Source organism: Ptychodera flava, chromosome 15, assembly GCF_041260155.1.
Source record: "Ptychodera flava strain L36383 chromosome 15, AS_Pfla_20210202, whole genome shotgun sequence".
Taxonomy (NCBI): Eukaryota; Metazoa; Hemichordata; class Enteropneusta; family Ptychoderidae; genus Ptychodera; species Ptychodera flava.
The window spans coordinates 4706942-4734402 of NC_091942.1; the positions used below are offsets into that span (position 1 = coordinate 4706942).

The window sequence follows — 27461 nt, forward strand, 5'->3', positions numbered from 1 at the left end:
GTCGGCAATACAGCGATATGTACGGTGACGTCAGCAATTACGATAACTCAAAAAACGCCAGGACGGATCAATATCAGATTTGGCAGACAGATACCATATGATAATAGCAAGAACTGATTACATTTTGGTTAGTGTGGCTTGCATATTAATGAAGTTATGAAATATCATTTTTCATATAATGGTTTCCTATGGAGACAATAATGACAGTGTCGACATATATCATGAAATACTGCACAAAATTTCATGAAACTTTTTACATTTGACAATCTCAGAACATTATGATTATACTGTGAGTGTCATGTCAATTATCTGCTCATTTGCATTTTTAATGAACTTTTGTAATTAGTGACCTAACTCTGAAATTCCTACACCAAATTGGATGATACCTCCTACAAATATTGATCTGATAGATATCTAATTGTACTGAGAGGTATTGGGTAATGTCAGTTAATAAATAGCTCATTTGTACGGTATATTTAATGAAGATGTGTAATTAGTCAAATTAGGGTACCAGAGAAACAAATTATCTATTAAACATTTACCGATATTTGGAATTAAAAATAACCACCATCCGTGTGTTACCTTTACATACGGGGAAAATAAAATTTTCGATTTTCGAAAAACTATGACGATGCACATTTTTCTTACTCCTAGACCGTTAAAATGACTTACCACAAATGGTAGATCAGAAAAGTATTGTAAAATGTTGCAATTCCTAATATATGTCCCGAGGCGCTCTCTACCTTAAACAGGACACAATTAGAGAAATTTACAGTTATGATGAAGATCAAAAATACCTGATGCTGAAACTGAATGCTATTCTGTTCTTCTTGTTATATTTTGTGAATCAAACACGACAGTTTTACATCTTATGTTTAATCTATGCATTGCTAATGCAGTAAAGTAGCTGCAATTTGCAAGTCGTCACATCACAGATCATGGCGCATGCAAGTCGTAAAGAGAAAGACCATCAAAAGAGAAAGACCATCAAAGAAATAAATTATGTCTTTGCCGTTAGGCATGTAGCTACAGTAGGCCATTCTACTTACGTAATACCAACGCATAACAAGACTACCAGATTCAACTGGTACTTGGAGAATGTTACGCGAGTTGCTTCGATCAATAATAATTGTTTCGTCAAGCGACTGCACACATTACACAGAATATTTTACTGCTGCAAGGGATCAAGTCTCCGTCGGAGTCCAGGTTTCAGAGACGGGGTAATGTTAGTGTGAGTAGAGGCACTGTACAGCAAGTACCATCATAGCAGTGCGAACATCGAATCTATTAGATTCTGAAATACCTTTCGTTGAGTCTAACTCAGGTCATTAGAAATGGGAGATACCACAACAGTGGATGAGTCAAAGTCTGCTGACAAGCCCGATCTAACCGGGACGAACCAGAAAAATCGCATCGTACGCGTGTTTTTCAGCTCGCCATTTGGCGGTCTTGAAGCAGAACGAGAGGAACTGACCAAAAAGTATTGGCCAAGATTGTCGAGTGCTTGCAGTAAAGCCGGGTATGAGTTTGTTCCAGTGGATCTCAGATGGGGCATTACGACTGAAAAGACGTCAAATGCGGTCACATTGGAAGTGTGTCTAAGAGAGGTTGAAAGAAGTGACGTATTTGTAGGATTCTTCGGCCAGGTTGGTATCAGACCATTTATCATAAAGTACATGCACCTGCAGACAGATATCATCAAGATGTTGGCTTGTCTCTTTGAAATTTTTAAAGTTTATTCGACTTATTGCATTTTAGTGACATCTTTTCGGAATCTCTGGACTTTGATAAGCAGGTTTACATGTTTGACACATTCTGATCAGATACCGGCGACGTCAGCTCTGTCACCATTCAAATCATGCTGACATATTTTCACAAAAATGAACATCAGTTATGGTAAACAACGTTTTGTCATACAATGTAGTTGTTCATTTTTTTCTCGTTTTGTCTAAAACTCTCTTCGGTGGCCAAATATATACAACAACCTTGAACGATCGAGATATTATGATCAGGTCTCTGCGTACAGGGACGTTTTGTTCCTGCTGTTACACTGGCTCCAAATTAAACTTAGGTATCAAATGAACATGAAACGCTGACAGTATAGTGGTGTAAGTAGGTCGGATAACGTATATTCTTTTTGGGGAGATGCAATGCCAAACTAACAACTCTTTCATCTCTTGAATACAGTAGTGTACAAATCGCTTCTAGCGCAATGCTGATGAGCATAGCTCATCATCTTTGTCAAGTTTACGTAAATCAATTTGAAAGTACAATTGGTTAATGTCCGATAAATTAATCTCCAAATGTTGATCTCAGACGAAATTTGGTCTCGGTGTAGTACAGTCTAGTACAGAATGTCAGCGTATTAGACCCGAAAAATGTAGATTATACTATTAAACTGAGAACTACAGAACAAAGAAGTGATAAAATAGACTGTAAAAGAAATTAGCCACATTTTAAGAGTAAAATCTCTACTAAGGATTCTTAATTATGCACCAGCGCAGTTAAATAGAGCAAAATGGACACTTCTATAAACGCGAAAGGATTTGTTGTTAGTAAAGTTTTGATGTTTCACTGCGGCGTTGAGAAACTGTAGCTTGCATTCAAGTTTGACACGATCACAATCGAACACTCAATCGTAATATGTAATATCATATTATAGCTTTGTCAATACCAGTGACTTTTGTGACGTCATACCCTCAGAATATTATTAGTAATGTATCAGATGGCTCAGTATTGTGGCCCAAGATGTTTTCTACATCTACAAATTTCACTGGCATCGCTAAAACTATATAAAACGGTAGCCCCTCCCGGTGCAAACTTTGCACTCCACAATGTACTTGGCTTCGCCTTGTACATTCTATTGTGGGGTTACATTATTGCCGAGTTGCCCATTCAAGGTGGTGGTCTCGCTGATATCTCGATCACACAGATAATGGCCGTGGAACCTGATCGCTTACTTTAATAGTTTCCTCCCCGCGAACTTCATTTGGTCGCTTTCCATTTAATACTTTGTTTTCCCCCGCCAGCGTTACGGATGGAATGGTGTTGACGATGACTTACTTCAGAGGAACTTCGATGTTGCCGCCAAAACAAAGCCATGGCTGAACAACTACCGTGATCGCTCCGCCACTGAGGTTGAGTTTCTCCACGGCCATCTTAACCGCCCTGGTGATAAACCAGCGTGCTTCTTTTTCCGAAACAAGGTATAACTATTGTTTTGTGGTTTTTTTTTAAAATTCTCATTGGGGTAAACTCACACTTGTTTAGTTAACGCGAAACAATTCGTTACGTGTGGTCATTTTACGTTGTTTGTATAACTGTCGTTTTGCTTTTTTTCATAAATAACAAATACGTCATTGTCAAGTTTCCAATCTCGTCTTTCGCGTTACACACTCATACACACTGGTATCTAGACTGATCACTATGAAGATATGCAGAGGGTAACCCGGCAAACTTTGCTTTTTACAATTCGGCGTCTACCAATTTGTAGAAATCCTCCGTCGTAGTGGTTTTCAAGGCACACGATCGTTTAACACTTTTGTAGGTACATGAATAAAACCGTCAAAAGCTGTTTTAACGTTTAACGACCAGGCTGTATTCTGCCTTACTCCACCGTTAATGAATAGCACCTATGCATTTGCCATATCGATTTGACTGTCTAATGTCAATTGCAATGGCACTGGAACGGCAAAGTCATGTTTCGTCATGAAACGCGATTTTTATTTTTGGCTTGAAAATGGGAATTGACCAAAATCGAAATTTTCAGCAACAATTTCTCGAAAGTTTTGAAACGGGCTTATCGCTCTATGAAGGTAGTATGCGCCTCGAAACTGAAGGACTTAAACTTTTGCTGAAACTTTTCTCAACAAAACTTTCAACCATGCTCTTACAAAACCAATAATCAAAATCAGGGTCACTATGTAAAGATTGGTACAAGAGAAAGAAATTACGTAACGCCTACCGACACTTGAAATTCAAAATGGCCGCCATTCCTGTGTTTACAATATAGGGAAAATAAAATCTTCGATTTTCGAAAACCTACGACGATGACAACTTTTCTTACTCCACCTCACGAAATTCAAAATGAGCCGCACCAGCGACAGACCAGAAAAGTATAAAAAAAAATATTCCAAATATCTGTCCCTCTTCCCCCTTAACGGGGAAGGCTTGAGAAAAGGACAAAAATTATGACGCCTTGTGGTTACCCTAGGAAAGCACAATGAATGATTAATTACAAGGAGGAATGGGAGGTGGAGAAAGAACATCCGTTCCCTTTTAAAATACTTTAAAGTAAGCGAAGGTACCTCGCTTTTTGGACATTGTGTCTTTACTATGTTACACGTTTAGCACACATGCAAGATAGACAGTAGGTACTAAACTTTATTTACAAAGAAAACTGTACCATAAACACCTACATACTTATACATGTAATGAATTTTAAAACCACCATTGTAGTTAATCTTACATTGAAGTAAAATTCGCCTCTTGGACAGATATTCAGACACTCAAATTTTTACAATACTTGTTCTGATCTTCCTCTTGTTGGGACTTATTTTGAAGGTAAATAAAGTTTTCACCATCTCATTTTGGTGGAAATTGACAATTTATTTTTTCTCACAGAGTTATCACTCCGATGGTGGCCATTTTAAGTTGAGATATTAATAATTTCAGGTAACGTGTTTCTCTGTGAGTTTTGATCCCGGTTTTTAGTCTTGGAAGAGAATAATTCAAAGTTTGCTATGAGGAAAGTTTGAGCAAACGTTTAAGTCCTTCACTTTCGAGGAACATACTGCTTGAAATAGAAACATTAATTCTCTTTATCTCTGACGGCAGGCATATGACAAGAAAATGTTGACAAAACTGAAGTCAGAGGGCAAAAACGAGGAGGCTAGAAAGTATGCGGTCGATTCGGATGGACCAAAGTCAGAGAAGTTGTTGAACGATCTGAAGAGAAGGGTCAAGGCCACGGAAGGAAAGGTCAACATTATTCTCTTAGCATCAATGGTGGACTGAATGATCATTTGCTCGATGACGCTCCCTAAGCTTACACATGCTACGCTGCTACGCTCCCCTCTTACGTAACGGGGGGGGGGGGGGGCGCGTAGAGTGCGCCCTCGAGCGACGACTCTTCCAGTTTACATCAACGGGTATTTGTAGAGCATTATAAGTGAAATTACACTTACCAGAACGCATAATCATATATTTATATTAGGTGTTATAAAATGTAAACCTGTATTGGTTTTGAACTAAGTCTGTTATTATATCTATGAGAAACCGTGACAATATTATACGGTTCTACCTAACTAAAATTCTATATCTACGTATTAGATGGTTTTTACTCTCTTTTTTATATTTTCAACATGTAAAGGCGCATTCCGGAGTTCGTAAGTTCTCCAAGAGATAATAGACGTTTTGGCAATCTCGATCCAGTGAATGGTATATTTTATTAGTGACGCTGATGTTATAAAAAGCCATCATTCGTCAAGAACGACAAAATAGACCAAGACACGAAACAAACATATTACGCAAAGAAACTCACTTCACTTTTTATCTAGTGAAATGGATAACATTTAAACGTGTCCCATGAACCATTTTGTTCACAATGGAGCCCAAATGCACAGACAGTCATGTGCTAATACTCAACAGAAGTCTTAGTAAATCAAACCTTTGCTCTGAATTCCAACGTAATTTTTCTTTCCTGAAGTGTCTGGTGTACAAAGACAACTATCCTGACCCTCAGACTGGCGCACGTTTGATGTTTGAAGCTATTCAAAGTTACCTGGAGGAGACTGTTTTGGTAAATCCACTACCAAACATGTCAGAGCGTGAGAAAGAACGCATGTTTCACAAGGCTTACTACATCAGTCGACTTGGAGTCGGTGCTCGACGAAAATACATCGGGGGAGATAGATATATAAATGAGATTGATCGACACGTCATCAGGGAGGTCAAGGGTTACGCCCACAAACCTCTGCTCATTTTGGGCGGCGAAGGTATCAGCTTTAACGGTGATCTTAGTCGATTTAATTTTGAACTCAAACACAAAAGAGATGCCATCATTGTCATGATCAACTGAACTTAGCCAGGAATGTCTCCTTAGAGTCCGAAAAGAGATGTTCGTCCTGTTCAAAGTTTTGTTAAAGTCGTGTTATCTCCAACGTATGATTGGAATAATCTTCATGCTCTATTTTTCAGGTCAACTTTTACTAGCTTTTTGCAATCTGTTAGCTATCTTTTAAGAGACCTTATCTTCACTATTTCCACCGAATGACTTCATCGATCTGTATTTTGTTCTGTATGCCCTTTGTTTCTTTAGTATATGATTTATTCAAAAATAATATTTCTCCCTCTATTCCGAAACACTTTCTGGCGTGACTGTTTGCTAAGGATACGGAAAAACGACTCTACTCGCGAACTGGTTACACCGACATCAACGACTCCATAAAAATGACATCATTGCACATCACTTCGTTGGATGTACTCCGACAAGCTCAGGTCAGAGTCTTTTTTTTCCATTTTTGTTTGTTTGTTTTCGTACAGTTCTATTCCCTCTAGCATTGTTGAAGTACGCAATCGAAAACAAAGACCTGTCCTTCTATATCCGTAAGGTTTCAGCGTAAAACATCGCCTGGGCCGTAGCCTGCCGGGGGAGGGGGCAGCTGCCACAGGCAGTATGTAAATTTATGTTAATTACTCAAATCTCAGCTAAGCTGGGTTCTGCCCACTCGGCAACTTTGTCAGACTACATGTACGGCCCTGATCGCCATCACTTTGGAGGAAATTCTTCCAACTTGTAAATGCATGAAAAGAACACCCAAAACTGCATGGCTGTCATTATTTAATCTCAGACGGTATGGGTGTTTGAGAATTTGACATTACCTCACACATACTACTTATCTCAGTCCCTTTCCCTCTACCAATGTTCAATGTTCAGCAAACATAAAATACGAACAATGTCCTCATCGCATTTTGATATCCTTGCACTGTTACATAAACAAAACGCTCATTTCTCGCACAGACAGTTACGAGGATTCTACTCGGTTTCCCTTTTTTCGCTCTCATCAGATGAAAAAGAGGTGCTGATATCATTGCTTTATGAACTGATCATCGGATTGGAGGAGAAAAGTGGCGGTAAAAACAAAACGTCATCGGCTGGACATTCGTCCAAGGAGAGCGGTGATACTGACAGAAGTGAGCTTCAAAAGAGAATGTCCAACCTGAAAAAGCAAACAGTTTACAACGTTTTCAGGGAATTCTGTGGTATTCTGCAGAAGATTTCAGATTGTGGAAAACGTGCCATTATTATCATCGATGCTATAGATAAAATGGACGACACGCATGTAACACAAAAGGCAAGAAATTATTTATATCCTAGCACTTCTGCACTTTGCAACTGGTCATATCTGAAACGAGTGATGTAAACGTTCATTATCAAGCGAGATGATGACGTGCCTATGCATTCATTGAGGAGAGAAGGACTGCCCTCTTGTGTCAACAAAAAAAATGACGACGCCATCAGCACTCTATTTCAGCAGGTATACAAAGGAAAATGTGTTAATAGTTGTAGACATTGAATTTCTTTACTGTTTCACTGGACATGAAAAATTGCTTTACCTGAAAAGTTTAAAAGCCATAATCTTATTCCCCTTTAGGAGTTGTACTGGCTTCCTACCGAAATTCCGGAGGGGGTGTCGATGCTTGTTTCAAGCCTGCGGGAGAATACAAGTCAAACGAATGAGCTGATCAGAGAACGGCATTGGGACACCTTAACGATTGCACCAATCAAGAAAGATGACAGGAAGAAGATCGTTGTGGTAAACATGCAACAAACAAACAAACCTATATTCTCTCTGATATCGATGCTGCATTAGTAACTATTCTATTGCCGGATTAGATTTTTACGTTCTCATCTCGGTTATTCATTAAAAGTTTTCAAACTTTTGTCTTCTTCCACGAAAGATCATTCAGCCTGAACTATTCTTTTTCTGTATATAAGAGGAAGTGATTAAACTTAAAAAAACTTCGAACTCACCTTAGCACACCAATATGATAATCGTTTGTTTACTTGTCGATACAATGCTATTATTTCCAATTGCTGTGCGCTTTTCAAATCGTGTGTTTGCAGGTGGTAATGTGTGGCAAAATACAGTGTCTGTGAAACAAGTTTGTCGTTTGAATTACTCTCCAATTTAAACACAGGTCTTCTTAGATAAACTGTCAAGGGTTATGTCTCTGCACTCTTAATCTCACAGGAAATGTTGTCCCTGCGCGGCAAGGAGTTGACTGACTCACAGTTACAAAAGATAATCAGCAAAGAACAGACCGCAAATGTCCTCTTTCTCAAGATCTTTGTACAAGTAAGTGTATAAGATATATTCATTGCCGGGCTATCACTATTGGGGCATTAGTCTTGTCCCATATTTCCAGTGAATCCTTTTGTGTTTTGTTTCTAATGTAATGTCTTTGAGACAACATTCTTGTTGTCGTGTGCAGAAAACGGAGCATGGATTTTACATGTAGAACTCGTCAAATTTCGCGAACCGATGCAGCCTGTTTGACTGATAGGATACTTGACCCTACTAACTTTAATGTCTCGGAAACCATGTTGAACTTTGTGACTTCACTTTACGATGGACTGCTTAATCTACTAAAAGCATTACTGTTTTCACGAGGACTTCTATGTCATAAAACAATAACTTTAATATTATTGGTTTGATAACCGCAGAAATCAAATAAATATGTATCTATTGGCAAGCTAAGTCAATAATTATTTATAAATGTTTTCTAGGCATTTACTTTAAATGTCATTCTTGTGTAAAAACCATACGTAACTTTTGTAACGACGACTCATATTTATCGATCGAAACTAATCTTATAAGAATCATATTTCTATGACGTTATTTTGAAACAGTTGAACGTCGTGTTTGTACATAACTATTTCATCAGATGTACGCAGCCAAACCTTGTCACTTGTATAGTTTTTTTCGCGACATATGGCAGTATATTAATAGTAATCTGTTTGTTTAATCTATCTATACTTCTCAATTTCATTACAGGAATTGTGTAATTTTGGAGATTTCTGGAGACTTAACGACCACCTTGATTTTCTTCTCGAGGCAAATAGGTATATGCACTAATCGTCACCATAATACACTTATTGCTTGTATCACAGTCTCATACACGGGACTTTACCTTGGCCTTCCGAGTATTGTAAGCTTCAGAAGCTTTATGATGAAGTTGACAAATTGCACAAAATTGTAGTTGGTCAACAATGCGTCGTGGCTTCTTCGCCAAAAATACCAACGTAGATAATGTCAATAGTGCCATAGAGTGGGTACGAGTTATATTATTATGACCACGGTAGAGAGACGAAGGCTCGAGAGAGAATGATTGCATTGGCTGCGCACTGTCACATTAATCAGATTAATGAAATAAAGTCAAAATTGGCACAAGTTGATGTCGACAGTTCATACAAATTAGGAAGAAACACTATTAATACAAGATTTCTGTTTCTTTTATTTTCAACAACGTACGTGACAGTCACAATTTACTAACTTTTGAACTCAATGTATGGAGTTCAAGGTATATTTAGCTATGTTGTCTTGCATGAGATATGAGTTTGTAAAAGTGATTGAAATGACAGCCCTGTACAGCCGTTTATAATTGACATTGACGATACCACACTACATCCGATAGGGCTTAATAATTAATAACTGTTTATAGCACCACAGATCTGTTTGGGAAAATACTGGAAAGGTTCGAGGTAGACTTCAACCCTAAATTCTCGAAGAAAAACATAGTTTGTAAGGTGAGTTCGTATTGATGTTTGGACAGTTGAGTATTCAGAGATATGTTCGTAACCCTATAGTTCACTTGGAAACTTATCTGTCTGTATCTTCATTCAGTCTATCCATGAGAAAGTGTCTCGTCAGATTGCAGAGGAAAGCCAACAGATAATAAAGGCCTCAAGCTTAGACGAAAAATAGTCTCGAAAAACGACTCAATATGTGCGAAAGACGGTAACAAATATATGCCAACTGGTGCTACCCAGTACAGGTGGTTCGTGTCACGTGATTTCAGGAGCCATAACACTGATGATCTTTGTATCTTTGTATCCCGGAATTTTTCACTTTGTCGATATGTAAATGTATGTGAATTACCAAAATCCTTGCTGCGCTAGGTACTGACCCCCTTCGAGGCAATTTGTTCAGGCTGCAGCCCTGATATTGGCATGTGAATCTTGTAATCCGCATTTTAGACCGGGAGTACTTCCATTTTTGTGCCGGGCGAAATCAATTTCAAATTGATTTGCAATTCGATGAACAGATCGTAAATTACACGTGTTTTTATACATTACAGTTAGTTTTAACCCAAACATAAAGAGATTAATTGTGACAATTAGTGTAATGTTTTTCAGTCTTTTTCTCACCTGAAATTTGTTTATAATTTGCAGTGTTTTCTTTACCATAAATTTTCTGTTGACATACGCATGAGCATAAGGCCTAATATTATTTTTATATAATGATGTTTATTTATCACGGTATGTTTTGCATTCAAACTTTTATTTGATTAGACTTTGATACGTTTCATTATCGTAGGTGATGTGTACTATCCTTGTTTCCCGGTCTGGAGTATCTGAACAGGAAATCAAAGAAATCAACGGACTAACAGACAACACGTGGTCCGCCATATTTTTCGCGATGGAGAATTACGTCATCGATAAAGGTGGATTATATGAGTATGTATAGAGTGTGGTTCAATTCTAGTATTGTCATCTCGAATATGCAAAGGTATGACGGTAAATATGGCGAGTTAGTCATTGTTATTTGGCCAAATCTCCAGAGCAATTGATTTGTCTTCTAGGATATCGTTATGTGCTGATCATTTGGTGCGCATGATTCTAGATTCATGCCGAGGTAACAGTGATGACAGGTCATGTCTCAAGACACAAGAGTGGAAGTTACTTTCGTAAAATGTCATGGTTGTTCAAATCTTTTGTTTCATGATAGCTTTGAATTCGAAGAACTAGTAACTGCTGTGAAGGACAGATACGTAAAAAGTGAAGAAGTTTGGAAAGAATATACAAGGTCGCTTACGAATTATTACCTGAGGAGAATGACGGTAAGTCACAAAAGGCACTGGAACGGCAAGTTCACACGATTCAATCCACCGTGAGTGGCATCGTAGACCCTCGAGAAACTCGAGGGGCTAGGGTGGCATACACACAAATCCTTCCAACTCTATTATGACTATATCCCCCACCTAAACTGGTCATCCATCCATCCATCCATCCATCCATCCATCCATCCATCCATCCATCAATCCATCCATCCATCCATCCATCCATCCATCCATCCATCAATCCATCCATCCATCCATCCATCCATCCATCTATCCATCCATCCATCCATCCCTCCGTCCGTCAACCCATCCATCCATCCATCCATACATCTATCCATCCATCCATCCATCCATCCCTCGAACAGTCCGTCCGTCCATCCATCCATCCATCCATCAATCCATCCATCCATCCATCCGTCCATCCATCCATCAATCCATCCATCCATCCATCCATCCATCCATCCATCCATCCATCCATCCATCCATCCCTCCGTCCGTCCATCCATCCATCCATCCATCCATCCATACATAATTCCATCCATCCATCCATCCATCCATCCATCCCTCGAACAGTCCGTCCATCCATCCATCCATCTATCCATCAATCCATCAATCCATCCATCCATCCATCCATCCATCAATCCATCCATCCATCAGTCCGTCCGTCCGTCTATCCATCCATCCATACATCCATCCATCCATCCATCTGTCCGTCCATCCGTCCGTCCATCCATCTTTAAGTCCGTCCGTCCGTCGTCCATCCATCCATCAGTCCGTCCGTCCGTCCACCCATCCATCAGTCCATCCGTCCACCCATCCATCCATCCATCCATCCATCACATCCGTTGTCTTTACAACAAACGAGCTATCTATTCATCTATCCCATAGTCCGACAATCGTTATTATGGAAGGAACCTTTTACAATGTTGTATTTAAGTTATTGTCTAAAAGATGGTTATACCACTTACGGAGCAATGGGTTAAAAAAAACAAATATATTTTACGGTACCGATCGAAGTGTTAACATATTGTGGATACCTCAGATAAACAGGAAGTGAATAATATGGTATATTCACTTTACAGCATGTCACGCATAGCTTCTTTTCATCATGCGTACACTTCATAAGAAACACGCTATAAACTTTTTTCAATTAAAACGCATCGGTTTGAAAACAGGCATTCATTACAATACTTGTGTTATGATGGTTGAAACTGTCACTGACGTATTAAATCTGTAGCTGTTATTATTTATTTGTTGACAAGGCAATTGGAAGTCGCATTGATTCTGGGGACCTCATGTTATCACGAATCGCTCATCATCTGCCTTGGTTGTTGACCAAACTGGAAGACTATGACCAGCTGAAGATATGCCTCTCACATTTAGGGATTTTCAAAACTCTATATTCCACGTGAGTTGACACGACTTTATCTGAACTGAGAAAGAAATCAATAAAGACGTATAATGAATTCTCTCGCGAGCGAGACCTTTAATAAATCCGTGCTTGCGCTTCAGTCTAGTGTATGAAATGCGCCGCCAGCGGCATAACCGCGCGCAACTAGGACCAGGTTTCGATTCAGCGGTTTCGTAACCTGCACTCGCGAAGCTTTATCACGCCCTTACTGAAGCTGTCCAGGTCTGGCTAAACAGACTTCAAATATTTGGCCTATAGTATAACAGACGATGTAGATCAATTTGCTGCACAATTTTATAAAATGTCCGGCTTCTGTGTGGAAAAAATGTCAATTACGTTCTTTTGATTTTAAATAGTTTCAGATTCGTGTATCAGGTTTTTTTTTTATCAATCATTCCGATTCTTGGTTCACTAAATTATTTCGAATAAAAATACATATCGATATTACCATCAGAGTGATTACAACCGTCATTTCACGAAAACGAAACATAGGTAACTTGAAAAGATTTTGCTATTTTCGCTTTGCGATTAAAAAGCTTGTGAAAATAATTTAAAATGCAATAGCAATGTTATCCCACAGGGGTCTTTTTACCTCCATGGATATATGTAGCATGTCGCTCGTATTATTGGATTATTTCACCAGTTAGATGGTGATTTTTACTCATGTATTTATTTCATCGTGTGTAAATTATTTGACGATTTTCTTACCTTTGTAACGTTGATTCATACTTCTCTGTAACAATGTTGATTCGTTAATGCCGATGGACATACTAGTATACACTTTTTACTCGAAACAAAAAAAAAGAATACAAGATTTGGTTACTGTGTGGACTCTACATTTCAGAGATGAAGGTATCTATGATCTATACGGTTACTGGAATGCCACAAAAGCACCGGGAAGTGAAATCTCAGCATTGTATATGAAGGCTTTAGAAGATCAAATATCTCAAGTCACTGCTTCAGATCAGAACAAGAATAAACAATCTTCGTCATGGAATAAAAATGTGAGTATGAAAGATCAAAATCGCCAGCGATGAAACAATATTTTTGAAATCCTCCCTTCGTGGAGGTAGGTGCACAGTGACATATGATGGTATGAATGGGGAAAAATGAAGGACCCGTTTCAGCATTGTACAGTGACTAAGATGGCCATTTTCTCCGTTTCAACATGCGCAATGTCATCTTTGAGTCATAATCAGTCTTTCTTACAACGCCAAAGTTTTCCTAACGTCCTTGCAATCGCTTTTGGATGTTATCTAAATTTGTGTTTGACTTCTTTTTGACAGTTGTACATTTTGGCGTACAATATTGGTGATGCAGTATGTGAAGGTGGGCATCAGAGGGATTCTGTACCCATCCTACAGAGGGCGCTATCACTGATGGTAAGAAACGGCCTCGGTAGGCTTTTTGACGTTTAACTTCGGAAATATAACCTTCCTACAACGATAACTTCAGGTGCGATTAGCTGTGATTTCTGATTATTTTTTCCATTATTTTTTGTTATGTTTACGTTGTATGCCAAGAAAATTCACCAGAAAATTTACAGTGTTTCAACAACAGATCAACTTGATCTCTTATCAACCTCTAAATGAATGAACGAATGAATGAATGAATGGTTCTATGCAAGTGACATATGTTACAGATTGTAAGGAAACGTTATGCAACATTTGCCGGCTCAATCATGATAATCTTACAGCAAAAAGTAAAACAAAGAAAGATACTAACTATTAACATGAATCAGGGAGTTGAAGGACTGCCATTGAACGGACCAGACGTGTATTACATCACTGTCAGAGTATATATCTCTGGGGACAATCTATTGTAACGTGTCCCGATACTCCTGGCAAATAAACCCAATTCTTTCTAATATAATCGACATCCGTCTGACGCGTGTAAAAATTCTGTCTTGGTCAGAGGTTTTACAGTAGACTTGGTCTTCAGGATGTTCTCCTTCAATGTCACTGATGATTTGTCACTGATGCTGCCAGCCATATTGCATCCCCAGTGTCAATAGCTTTGATTGATTGGAAAGTTGCTTTCACGATATCCAAACGCTGCCTCAAGATATTGCTACGTGCCTAACACGGGTGTCGCTTTTATTACAATGAATTTGGTTTATTGCTTGGAGTATCGAGAGATGTTACAAAAGATTCTTCTCAGAGATAGATACTCTCGCAGTGATGTAATACACGCCTGATCTGTTCAATGGCAGTCCTTCAACTCCTTAAATTCATATGAATAATCATGTGCCATCGTTTTACTGTGTACTGCGATGGTGAGGCTTAGCAAATGTAGCACAACATTTCTTTGCAATCTGTAACACAAGTCATTTGCATACAACTATTCATTCATTCATTCATTCATTCATTCATTCATTCATTCATTCATTCATTCATTCATTCAGAGGTTACTAATATGTCAAGTTGATGTGTTGTTAAAATACTGAAAATTTTTCAATGAATTTACTGGGCCTCCAACATTTAAATACTTAACGGACTTCAGCTTCTTAATGTTCTGTGTTACGTTGAAAATATGATAAAAAATATTGGTCAACAATAAGACTGCATATAATTCAGTGTACTAACTGTATTAGTTTTAGGTTAATACTTGGTATTCCAACCCTTTAAACTGGTTTTCTACGACACAAATTATAGAACAGTATCGAAAGTTTGAACAGCCATTGCCACTGTAGAGATGAATGTCCATCCACCGTAACGTAAAAGAACATCGTGAGATTGAAGGGGACAGTCGTTTTAACGCTTGATAATAATAAAATTTGCCACATCACACATGCAGGATGTATTGATCAGAGTAGGACAAGAACAGAGAAAATGAATCAAACGTTACAGCAATGAAGATTAATCTCTCAAAAAATGCAATACGAAATATTTTATTAGACAACTTCGCTAAATATTGTAGTGAGAACATCTGTTGAGCTTTGAAAGTACAGGCAAGCACTCTTATCATTCCTTTTACTGTTGCTTGAATAAACTTTTCTATTGTAGATGTTGTGCACTTTCCTGGAGTTTATCGTAGTGTTGTCACTCTTAATTATCGTGGAAATCATATAATTTAATATTATCAACACATTACCCTTCATATCTGCAGCAATCTAATCACAAAACAGAAGAATTAATGTACACAGACCCTGACCTGGCAGATACATACGTCGCGTTGGTAAACAAACTAGCAAGCATTCATTGCGACTTGGAAAATTTTGAAGAGAGTGAAAAATTACACCATGAGAACTTAAAGGTGAAAGAAAAGTAAGTGTTGGAGGTAAAATTAAGTTTATGACATTTTATAATCAAGAGGTTCTCATAGCTACGCCGATAAGCATTAAGGAACGACCATTGTGACACTGGTGGTTTCCAAATCATTTTCCACGTGCCTCACAATTACGTGTTATATGTGACAGTTACAGAAATTTCATGTGCAAGATCTTCCACATCAAACCGAATGTCATTCAAACGACAGAAAATATTGAGTGGGTACTAAGCTATACAAACCATCATGTCTGAGGTCGGTCACAATGCGATCTCGTAGTGTCATAACTTTAAATACTAAAACGAAAGTGTTGTCTTGTTGTATCTGTTTCGTATTCCTAAATCAATTATTTATAGAAGGATGAGAATCAAGGTTTATCCAAAAACAGGCCATTTAGAGAACCTCTAGAACATGCTAAAGTCCATCCTTACAACATTTGAAATGGCGCCAGAAATTAGACTCTTGACGGGAAAACGTTTTATCAACCTGGCTGTTAAATTAACTTTTCACAGTTACTTAAACATGTCTCCTATACGGTCTCCTACTCATCTTATTTTGTCACGCAGACTACAAGAGAAGTGGAAGAAATACAAGCCTCAAATTGCAACAACAATGAACGGCTTGGCAGTGGTAAACCAGAAACAGAGAAAGTACGATCAGGTTTGTGTCACTGAAAATACTCATTCTTTAGGATAGAACAACAGAAGACATTAATTCTGCTATTCACCAGTAATCGTCGAAATTAAGGAAGTGACTCTTTTATTATACAGGCAATGGAATATTACAAGAAATGCCTAGAGATATATCGATCTGAACTTGATGACAATGACCGACTAATAGGCGACACGCTGAATAACATTGGTAGCCTTCTCCTGCTTGTGAAGAACTTTGACGAGGCAGTTGAGTGTCTGAAACAGGCCATACAGGTATAGCCATCCAAATAGACTATACAAAGTGTCTGGTTTGTCCGTGTTTTTATTGCTATCTACCGTCTTTCTGAAACATAAGAATTATTGATCTGAATGATTAAATGTTTGTTTTGATAATGAATTTCGATTTAATATTATATAACACAGATGACATCGCATAGACGTGGGGTTCACTGGCTTGCTGACGTAATAGATGATATTTGATAAAAGAAAAGGGAATAGAAATCACATCACCCGTTAAAGGGATAAAGTAGCTCTTTTTGACCTTTTTGGTGTATCCAGAAAACATGGAATACTTGTACAAAGTCACTCAGTGTGGACAATGACAACGGTACATAAAACTGCAAAAAGTTTCAATATCACCCTTTTGCTGAATGCAAACAGTTAATTTCGTTTTTGGCCTCTGAAGAAAATGGACTCTTTTCCATTTCGACGTCTTTTCCATGACAAATTTTGTCACAATGTAAGAAGAAGCTGCTTTCCTCATAATGAAAAGCACCGCCAATGCAGATTTCATGAGGTAAGAACTTCATGTAACGCTGTATGTTCAGCCATGCACGTAAAGAGTTAACGTTGCACAGTTGAATATTTGGACTCGATTTTTCGGTACAGACCGTGAAACGTTTCACTGAATCAAGTCTAATCTTGTCCGGCTGCAAGCAGAGTTGAGAATGTGTACAGCTGACCAGTATGTCACATGTTTCAAGACGTCAAACAACACAAAATGTTTTTCATATCAAACACATTTCATGAAAAAAGAGCGGCTTTGTCCCTTTAATGCGTGTGTAACCTGGTATACTTATCGGGGTTTTCTCCCGAAACCCCGAAGCATAACTACATATTCACATTTGATGTTGCTTTTGGACTGAAATAACATTATTGTTATCTATTACCATATACTAGGTCTATGACGTTTGTTATTTTGGAATGTTTCATCCTGATGTTGGTGGAGCATTAAATAATCTCGCCATTTGCTACAGAAATCTGCAACAACTTGACAAGGCACAACCGATCTACGAAAGGTATGTCGTAGTCACTGGCTGGCCTGCTTCTTCTCAAGTTTATCCTCTGTTGATTTCACACATAATTGAGTTGAATATACTTTCGATTGGATTAGAACCCACAACGAATGGCATCTGGTCACCTTGCGAAGACATCGTAGCCAAAACTTCTTGGCCAAATCCAAACCCTTAAATATGATTGGTTCAATAACCGAATAAATTGTTTGTTACAATTTTCTAACTGCGACCGACTCAACCCCTCCACACGCTGTTGAGTTCATGAAGCACTCGCACTCACATAATCGCTATCACATATCGCACGCAAACGTTAGGGAGCCGTCATTATTTACGGCATGGGGGTCAGAGGAATGTGAGGGGGCAAACTTCAAGGGGGTGCTCAAAAAGTAGAGAGGGAGAAGGGTGGAGTTACTCAATTTTTGTGCAAATAAATTGAAACACCCCTCAGATTGCACCATTACACACATCAATTTCTCAAAATTTCCGACGTGAGGGGGGGGGGGGGAATCCCCTCTCGTGCTCTCCTCCTTTGGATGTTCAAACATTTATACTAGTAAACGACAAATTGAAAACACTTCTCAAATCGCACCAGACTGCTCCATTGCATACACATCCCTTATTATCACAGAAACACATATTTTAATTGACTTCAGCTCAATAACCATTTTGACATTAAGAAGGTGACATATTTTCCATTCCTGCATATTCTTTGGTCTTCAAACTCTGGCAAACTGAGAACTCTTTTTCACAAAATGTATTGTCATTGTTTGGTTGTTGAATATTGAGACTAAAACACTAATCATGCAAAATATGTAATAAAAATATCAGTGTTCAATGTCATTTTAAATCAGTTTTACCGAGTGCAAATAAATTGAAACACCTTTCAGATTGCACCATTACACACATCAATTTCTGAAAATTTTCAATACGACAGGGGGCCCCCTCTCGTGCTCTCCCCTTGGGGTGTTCTAACAGATTTACTTAGTGGAAAAACAATTAAGGTTCCAAGACAAGAAATTGACCATTTTAAGCTAACAATTCTCTAGTGATTAATAAGCTCAAAACCCCAGTAAATTATATATTTTCGGAAAGCCTAGATATAGGGGAATATTTTGGTTGCCATAGTGTCACCATTGTTTGCATAACTATCACGTGACAGGTAATTTGCATAATCTTTCAAAAATCGGTTTTCCCTATGTTTTATTTCAATGATTTGAAATATAACGCTGAAATTTTTGTGAGTGCAAGCTGTCATAGCGATCTTCAAAGTGTATCTCAGAATTTTTTTAAACCTTCTAAAACAATTTTTATGCCAGAAAAACTTCCAGAGCGGTTAATTTAATGCCAGTCGATTTCTTTAAATTGTGCTCCAAAAAAACTAAGCAAGATATAAAAAATCTGAGACACATTTTGGAAGAGCGTTGTGACAGCTTGCATTCCAGAAAGTTTGAGTCAGATATTTGGAAGAATGGAGACAAAACATAGGGAAAACCGATTTTTGAAAAGTTTTGCAAATTACCTGTCACGTGATAGTTATGTAAACAATGGTGACACTGTTGTTACCAAAATGTTCCCCTATATCTAGGTTTTCGGAAAATATATAATTTACGGGGGTTCTGGGCTTCTTAACCACTAGAGAATTGTTAGATTAAAAAGGTCGATTTCTTGTCTTGGAACCTTAAAAACGCCTCTCAGATTGCACCATACTGCAGCATTGCACATATCAATTTATCAAAATTTTCCATGCAAGATAGGGGACACCCCTTCTGACACTTCCCCCTCAGCCTCTTGTGTGTTCTCCCCCTGTACTTTCAAATTCTGCCCAGTCAGATATCCTAGTGAAAACCCTGTCATGATACCCATCCAAATTAAACAATACTATATGCTATATGGTTGGACACTGGTTATGGCGTGAGCTTTTATATTTGTATTTTGTTGTCAATTTGAATTTCATTTTGTTGATTTCACCTTTTTCAACCTCCATGAGATAACCGACGATAATCTAGCAGGGTACACCAGGATTTGAAAGGTCTTTACTATTGCTGTACATGTATCTTGTAAATTTTACAAATATTGGTATTTACTTTTCTAAGTGGGGGGGGGGGGCAGTTAAAATTTCTGAGTTAGGGAGAGGGGGGTTACTGAAATTCATCATGGTTGACAGGGGAAGGGTTACTCGAAATTTAGGAGTTACCGTTGAAATTCCTCCGACCTCCCCCAGGCCGTAAATAATGACGGCTCCCTTATCAGGGCAATGTATACATCACTTTACAGGGCGAAAGACAGCCGCGGGGACAATTCTGTCCACCATCAGAGATATCAACCCAAGGTAGAAAATTAAGTAGAGTTTCGATCGGATTCGGATCCATAATGTACGGTATATTGTCAAATTCACCTTCACCAGTGGTGAAAAAAATTCAACTTCTTTGCGCGAACACAAAATTGCAATTCACTTCTTCACAAGCCCCCAGTTGCTTGTCAGTATCATGTACTTAGGTCGCACAGGCTCAAACTCCCATAATCTTGCTGTCGCCATGGAAATAGTCATGTGATTTGATTTAATAGTTGGTTTCCACAGATCACGTTTTGCATAGCTATCAATACCTCAGAAGTAATACGACATTGGTCAGAAGTAACTCTACTTATATATTCAATGGGTCACTCTTCTGCTCACATTCTCCATGTTCAGTTTTGTTCCCTTCATGTTAATGTGTGTGTATATGTATATATATATATATATATATATATATATATATATATATATATATATATATATATATATATATATATATATATATATGCATAATATATACATATATATTATATGCATAATATATATATATATATATATATATATATATATATATATATATATATATATATTATATATATATATATATATATATATATATATGGGTATTTTCAAAAAATTCTAATAGATTCTCTAAATTTTACCGTATTTTATGGGTTTCAGCAAACCAAACGAAAAAGTAAAATATGTTTCCTCCTACCTACCTACACTAATTTTCGGAGACGTGTTCCCGGAAATAAACATTTGGTTTTTTTTTTTTTTTTTTTACCTTTGTCTCCATCCCTCTCAAGGGCCTATAATATGACTGTCAAAGCTCTTGGAGAAAGGCATCCTGATACAGCAGAGAAATTGGTGAACTGGGGAGTCTTTCATCAAAACACGAATAACTATGATACGGCACTTGAAATGTACAAGAAAGCATTGGATATCTACAAGGTAGGATATCTCTTCCGTTATTTAACTGTGTCAGGGAAGTGAAAACAACAGATTTAATTCTTTGCTTTTAATTTGCATGAAAAAAAAGACATCTGATGAAAGATGATTGTTTTTAACCAATGGGAGATTGCCGTTGATGTCATGTGTGAGGGTGAGTTAACAGCGTGGACCACGTTGATGCACGGACCATGATAATATCGACACATTCTAAAGGTATATACAAAGTTCTGTGCTGTCTTCATCATTTGGCATGGCGCTATTTCACTTCAGAAGCAGCAATTGAAGAGAAAATTTTCGGCAAACAATTTAACCAATAGAAAATCATTATCATACAGGTGCACATGTTTGAAAACTGATTGAAACAAGCTCAGAAAGTCTATGACAAGATTGGTTAATCAGCGCAAATACTTAAATGTAATTGGCCGCTTGGACGCTTGATGCACATGATCTGCCGTAGATATACACTCTGATCACTGAGAAAAAAAAATCCAAACAAACAAACAAACAATCAGTAAATTAAAACAAGACAAACAGTTCAAGAAATTTTTTAAAGTTCCTTTCCATCATTTTTGTGTATATATGCTCGATACATTCAATGCATTTTAAGTAACATAATTTTCATAATGAGCTGTAGGGCATGCAGTCATGAGTGAACATGGTTGATGTTAGACTTGGTTCAAGTCTGGTTTGGGGTGCACGCGATGAGTGGGGTAAATGCTATACAGGGGAGTTTCTCCCGGAATCACAATCCGGCAGAAACTAACTCACTACTGCGCAAACTCAAAGGTAACGCGTTCAATCGCTACGAAAACCTGGCCTGGGCTGCCAAATTCCAAATAGGTTTGCATGAAATATGAGAGGCACAACAGAAATTAGTACAAATGATTCTTTATTTAGAAATTCACCGACTTGAACCAAGTCTAGGTTGATGTTAGTATGTCGACTTATATTTACCTTTTGTTCAAATCCGCACTCCGACGACAAATGTTGAGAATCATACCAATCACAGATGTCTTCCCGTTTGATCTTCTTTTATCATAAATGTAGGAATGTTTCGGTGATGAGCACATTCAGACTCTGTTTGTAATGGAGAACATCGCGATAACTAACGTATTGAAGGGAAGCTATGATGAAGCACATATCTACTTCAACAAGGCGGGTAAGATGCATCTGTATCCAAAAACAATAAAGGTATTATTAAAAACAAGAGTGGTGAAGTTTTTTGAAATTTCTCGATTTCACTATAACGCCACACTTTGTCTTTCACTAGTGAGTCATTTTAGCAGTTTCCACTCAACAGTTTGTTTCTTCACACTTTATCAACCACTTATGAGATGTAACAGTCGAAGGGGGGGGGGGTACTGTTTTTCAAGCCCTTGCCTTTGTTTGATGGATGAACTTGTGATATTCATGCTGCAGTAGAAATCTCCAGAAACTGACAGTGAAGATTTGAAGAGCACAGTGGTGTTCAATTGCAACAAAAATGGTTTAAGGTAATATGCACCTCGAAAGTGAAAGACTTAAACTTTTGCTCTAACTGTCCTCAAGGAATCTTTCAATCATTCTCTTTCAAAATCAAGAATAAAAATAGGGGGTCACCGTGCAAATTTTGGTACTAGAGAAACAAATACCCAAGATTTACTGATATTAGAAATTCAAAATGGACGCCATCCCTGTTTTTAACTCTATGGCGAAAAGTAAAAACTTTCGAATTTCAAAAAACCAAGCCGGTGAAAAGTTTTCTTTTACAAAGAGCTTTAAAATGAACCCCCACATGTGGTATATCAGAAGAGAACTGTAAAGTTTGAGAGTCCGAATGTCTGTCCCCGAGGTGCGTTCTACCTTAAAGGAGTGTAAAATGCTCACCACTGTAATACTTTAAAATATACAAAAGTTACCCATCTTGGTCGACAGCTTGAAGTATCAGTTTAACCAGTCCGTTAAACAAAGTCCGCAGTCCGGCCTTCACTGCAACGTGACAATGCTAAGGAAAGCCATGTCGATGTCGGATTCAGTAAACTGGCAGTGTCCGCAACTTGGTGATGTGGCCGTTCGACGTTGATAATAGCATTTTCCTCCCGCCTTCTTTAAACACTGAACAAATAATATCGACAGTCCTGCAACATTTACATTATCGTCAGTTATGCAGCAATCTCCAAGGACAGACTGCTCTTTTCAGATGTTAGACTGTCTCCCCTGAGCCCTGCGCAGTCGGAGAATATGTCAATGAATGTACGCTGAACACCTGCTCGATAGTAATATTAAAATGTCCACCATAATCTGCATAAAATCTTGAACTGTATCCGGTGACGTAGCATGACGCTCTCGAGCCAAATCATTTTACCTCTCTCGACCAAGCATACAAAACTGAATGAGGGGCATCGCTATGAAAAAAAATGTCTATTTCTGTGAACTATTATTCTTTAACTTACAAAAACTGAATATGCGACACACAGAAAAAAGGGGGAACAGCGTAGAAATGAGTATCGAATCAATTTCCGACAGCTTTGATTTCTCCGTAACATACATCTCAACAATCAACTGTTTCTTCAAAGGGAATCAATCGTAATTTTCTCACAGGTGAAGTGTTATTCCGTCAGGGAAGAATCGAAACCTCCCTTCCAGACCTAAACAGACGAATGTTGACATTTTATGTCAATAACCAAAGAACTCAGGATGCCACCAGACTTTTGGAACGAATACTTGGAACTGAATTCTCCGAGCCTTCGGATTACGTTCTGCTTGATGAAATTGACAAGGCTTTACCCGAAAATAGAAGACCAACTAGACGTCATGAACACACAATGGAATATGCTTTAACTAGGTGATATTTTCCATGTGAAATTGAAAACAATTGCTTCTTGGGTCTAAGATCTCTCATCTGTTGTGATATATGCTACGCCCTCATAGAGGTTTCCACGAGCGCGTACATGTAGCTTATACCGTAACCAAGGGGAGCCGTCCCAGACTTATACTTCTATATGGTCAGAGCATATTTTGCACGTGTCTTTCTTTTTAAATATGTTATTGGATTAGAGACTGCTTCTAGTAACAATGGTGAACATTGTCAACAACGATAAACAATGATGATAAAAAATTCTGGCTTGTCTTAGCTAGTAGCCTAAACAATAACATTATTACATATCTTGCTTTCAGATTTCCTGCAGATGAAGATATCTTGAAGTACGTTCTCAGGGGCTGCTTAGCAACTGGCGACGATAAACAAGTGATTGCTACACTGAAGAATGGCAAATATGAGTGTGGCCACTACAATGAGGTGTATGCTGAGTTCTTGAACAGAAATTTGAAGACAGAGGCCGTGAACATATTACTTGCAGCGAAGGAAATGTTTCCCGATGACTGGGTGAGTTTTCGGTGATGTTATTAGCTTGTACAGTATGTCCTACATAGCGATGAAAGCTTTGTCCACTGACTATCCTTCCATCATCCTGATACAGTTCATTCTATCATCATAAATATCATGCATTTTCAAAAAAAGACAGCCTGTAAGGCCAGAGGAAAGATTATTGTTCCCCGGATATTTTTGCAAAGCAACAGGCGGAAAGCAACATTTTAAATTCTTTTTATGAACCAGCAAAATCTCCCACCTGAGTCACATTGTTACTGATGACTTGGAGTCTACATTTTACAAATTATCCACAATCAATAGAGGCATTTTATATACGGGCATTATTGATAACACATTCTGAGAATTTTCTAGATGCTCCTACGAAAGAAAAGAAAATTGTTAAAATATGCTCAAAACATGCTCCATTTCAAAAGAATTCGAAATTGGCTGAAGTAGAAGGGGCGAGTTTGAAGAAATATGTAATTATTCTTCCTTGCCTAAGCAAGCTCGTCTGAGATATAATGTCTATACTCCAAGAAAAACATTGTTAGGGAAAGCGATGGGTTACAGAACTGAACTCAACAACGTCCTCTTAAGTCTTCCTATGTCTTAAAATACAAACAATAAACCAAACAAAATTTTCGACACATTTTCATGTCAATGTCTAACAACAGGTGACACCTCTAAACCTGGCAATGACCTATGCATCTTTTGGAGAGACAGACGCAGCGACAGAACTGCTGGAAAACGCCCTGAAAATCCACCCTGACAACGTACACCTTCATGAATGTATGGGACGTTTGCTTGTTCTGAAAGGCAAGATTGACATGGCTAAACAGTACATGAACAGAGCGTTAGAACTGACAGGTGACGACGAAGATAAAGCAGCACAGGTAGAGTCGACTGAATTCATTCCCTTGGAAAGAATTTTAACATTCGCAATTCATGTTTGCCTGCTGGGTCTGCATTTGAGAGTTCGTAAAACTCTGAGTGAAAATATTGTCCTCCTATATCCATTGCTGCATGTCAGCATTGCATACATGAAAGACTGTATTCACAAAAAAACAAACGTAAAACAAAACCAAAATCATTAGAACATTCGCACAAGGCAAACACATTGATTAAAACTCTGAAGACAAACATCTTTGGTGTACTATTCTGTCTCACATAACAGCTAATTTTGTCTTTCCGAATACTATAGATATGTGAATCGCACAAAAATACTGTTTAACTTTTAAAAGAAAACTCGGGGTGAAAATGGTTATAATAAGGTTATAGCTGTTTCTTCGGGATATTCACAACTAAGCTGTTTCAAAATGTCTGAATAGAAAGTGTGAATGCCTTGATTTTAATGATAATTTAAAGACAAATTCTTACTGAAATTGTTAATATTTTCATTACAGATTCGAGATATCATAAGCAAGCTGAATTGAAAAGATGACAGTGTTGGTAAACAGGAATCCAGCGATGGCATGCGTGTAAAGACGAGAGCAGTTTTGGCACTTTAAAGTACTTTATTATTCCTTGGGAGTTTTAAGACACGAAGGATAAAGAATTTGTACCAAAACAGCTGTAACTGAACAGATTTGAAAAGTAGAATAATTGTAAAATTGCTTGAATACAACTATTTTGAGTAGAGTATCATTTATGACAAAGATCCATTCGACGTCATGATAGTGGTATTGCATTTGAGAACATAACATCATCAGAGGAAAGTTTCTGCCTATCTGTTATGCTGTCCACCCCATCTGTGAGAATGGATCAACCCATTTCATGCAAGAGGATTATTCTATGATTCAACAGTAAATGCGTTTTAAACGCTCTAGTCTCCCTAAGATGATACATTTGCACTAATTGCAGCATACTGAACTTTTATATCTATGTCCAAAATTACGTAAACTTGTACACTGCAGATTTGAAACAAAATTGAATTTTTAAAGCAGTGAAGTTCAAATACATAAATATTGAACGATTATATGTAGAAAGAGAATGTTGCATCCGCATATTTGCACAATTATATAGAAACTTGACTGGAGCATTTATCTTGAGAAATATTATGTATATTTAAAGAAATGCAGCAGTTTTGATGAATTTTACATTCACGTATACGAATTTTTACAATTATTTAAAAAATATGTAACCTATGAAGTTTGTCTTTAAATGTACGTACGAGAATAGCATGTGACAAAAATCAATATATATATATATATATATATATATATATATATATATATATATATATATATATAGATAGATAGATAGATAGATAGATAGATAGATAGATAGATAGATAGATATACATAGATGTTGAGATCTCAGTTTGAGCGGACGAAAGTATACAGAGAATGCTGAAAGGAAAATACTGAAAGAGCTCTACAAAAGGCCTAAAACAGGATAGCTGATCAGTTCCAGCGCACAATAAAGGCACTGAAACAGAAGTACAAATAAGTTGTTGACAGCAACAGGCAGTATGAAAGTACGTCAGAACTCATGTTAGCCATTGTGTTACAATGCTGTATGCTTGGTCATATCCACTTTTGAACTCGAGGAAGCGCATTAAGCTGGCTTAAACACCAAAACAAAGACTTAATTTTGTGTGTGTGTGGACACAAGCGGACTCAAACTATTAATCCCCTGTGTTTACAAAACGCAAATATTGTCACAGAAACGTTGCCAATTTTTTCCTGTCAGAACGTAGCACAAATTAACATGTAATAATCAGATTTGTGGTGGATTTTGAATTCAATCTAAAGTCACCTCGACTTTTTGCAAGACATTAGTGTGAAACAAGAGATGTCTGAAAATAACCTTTAAAATCACAGATAATCCCTATATCAAAAGTTCCAAAGTATACCTCTCTAGCTACACGAAAATCACAAAGGGCGTGATCCATTCTTTCTTGTTGAAATGTTTGATAGAGCAAAGCACAAATTCCACATTGATTGATTAATTCTTAAATGTTGAGTCTGCTTTTTCATATTCACCAACTTGAAGCCTGCTATCGCCGGTGGCAAATTTCAAAAGAAGCAAATCTCATATACATGTGGACATCAAGACAAATGTAAAATAGGTAATGAAATTTACTAAATGAATGGGAGACGTAACAAACGAACAA

General features: G+C 37.7%; 1 protein-coding gene across 1 annotated transcript; it reads left to right on the plus strand.

Moving 5' to 3' along the window:
• The first annotated feature begins 1149 nt into the window (after positions 1-1149).
• LOC139152218 (TPR repeat-containing protein DDB_G0287407-like) lies at positions 1150-25779 on the plus strand. Its single transcript, XM_070725358.1, has 25 exons — positions 1150-1646; positions 3030-3206; positions 4837-5007; positions 5708-5996; positions 6391-6498; positions 7069-7355; positions 7656-7817; positions 8256-8360; positions 9060-9127; positions 9727-9811; positions 10602-10741; positions 11013-11124; positions 12387-12532; positions 13380-13539; positions 13822-13917; positions 15644-15801; positions 16369-16462; positions 16573-16728; positions 17635-17753; positions 20853-20997; positions 22045-22156; positions 23578-23821; positions 24154-24361; positions 25021-25239; positions 25750-25779. The coding sequence occupies exons 1-25, from the start codon at positions 1335-1337 to the stop codon at positions 25777-25779; spliced, it is 3903 nt and encodes a 1300-aa protein (XP_070581459.1). The 5' UTR covers positions 1150-1334.
• The last annotated feature ends 1682 nt before the right edge of the window (positions 25780-27461 follow it).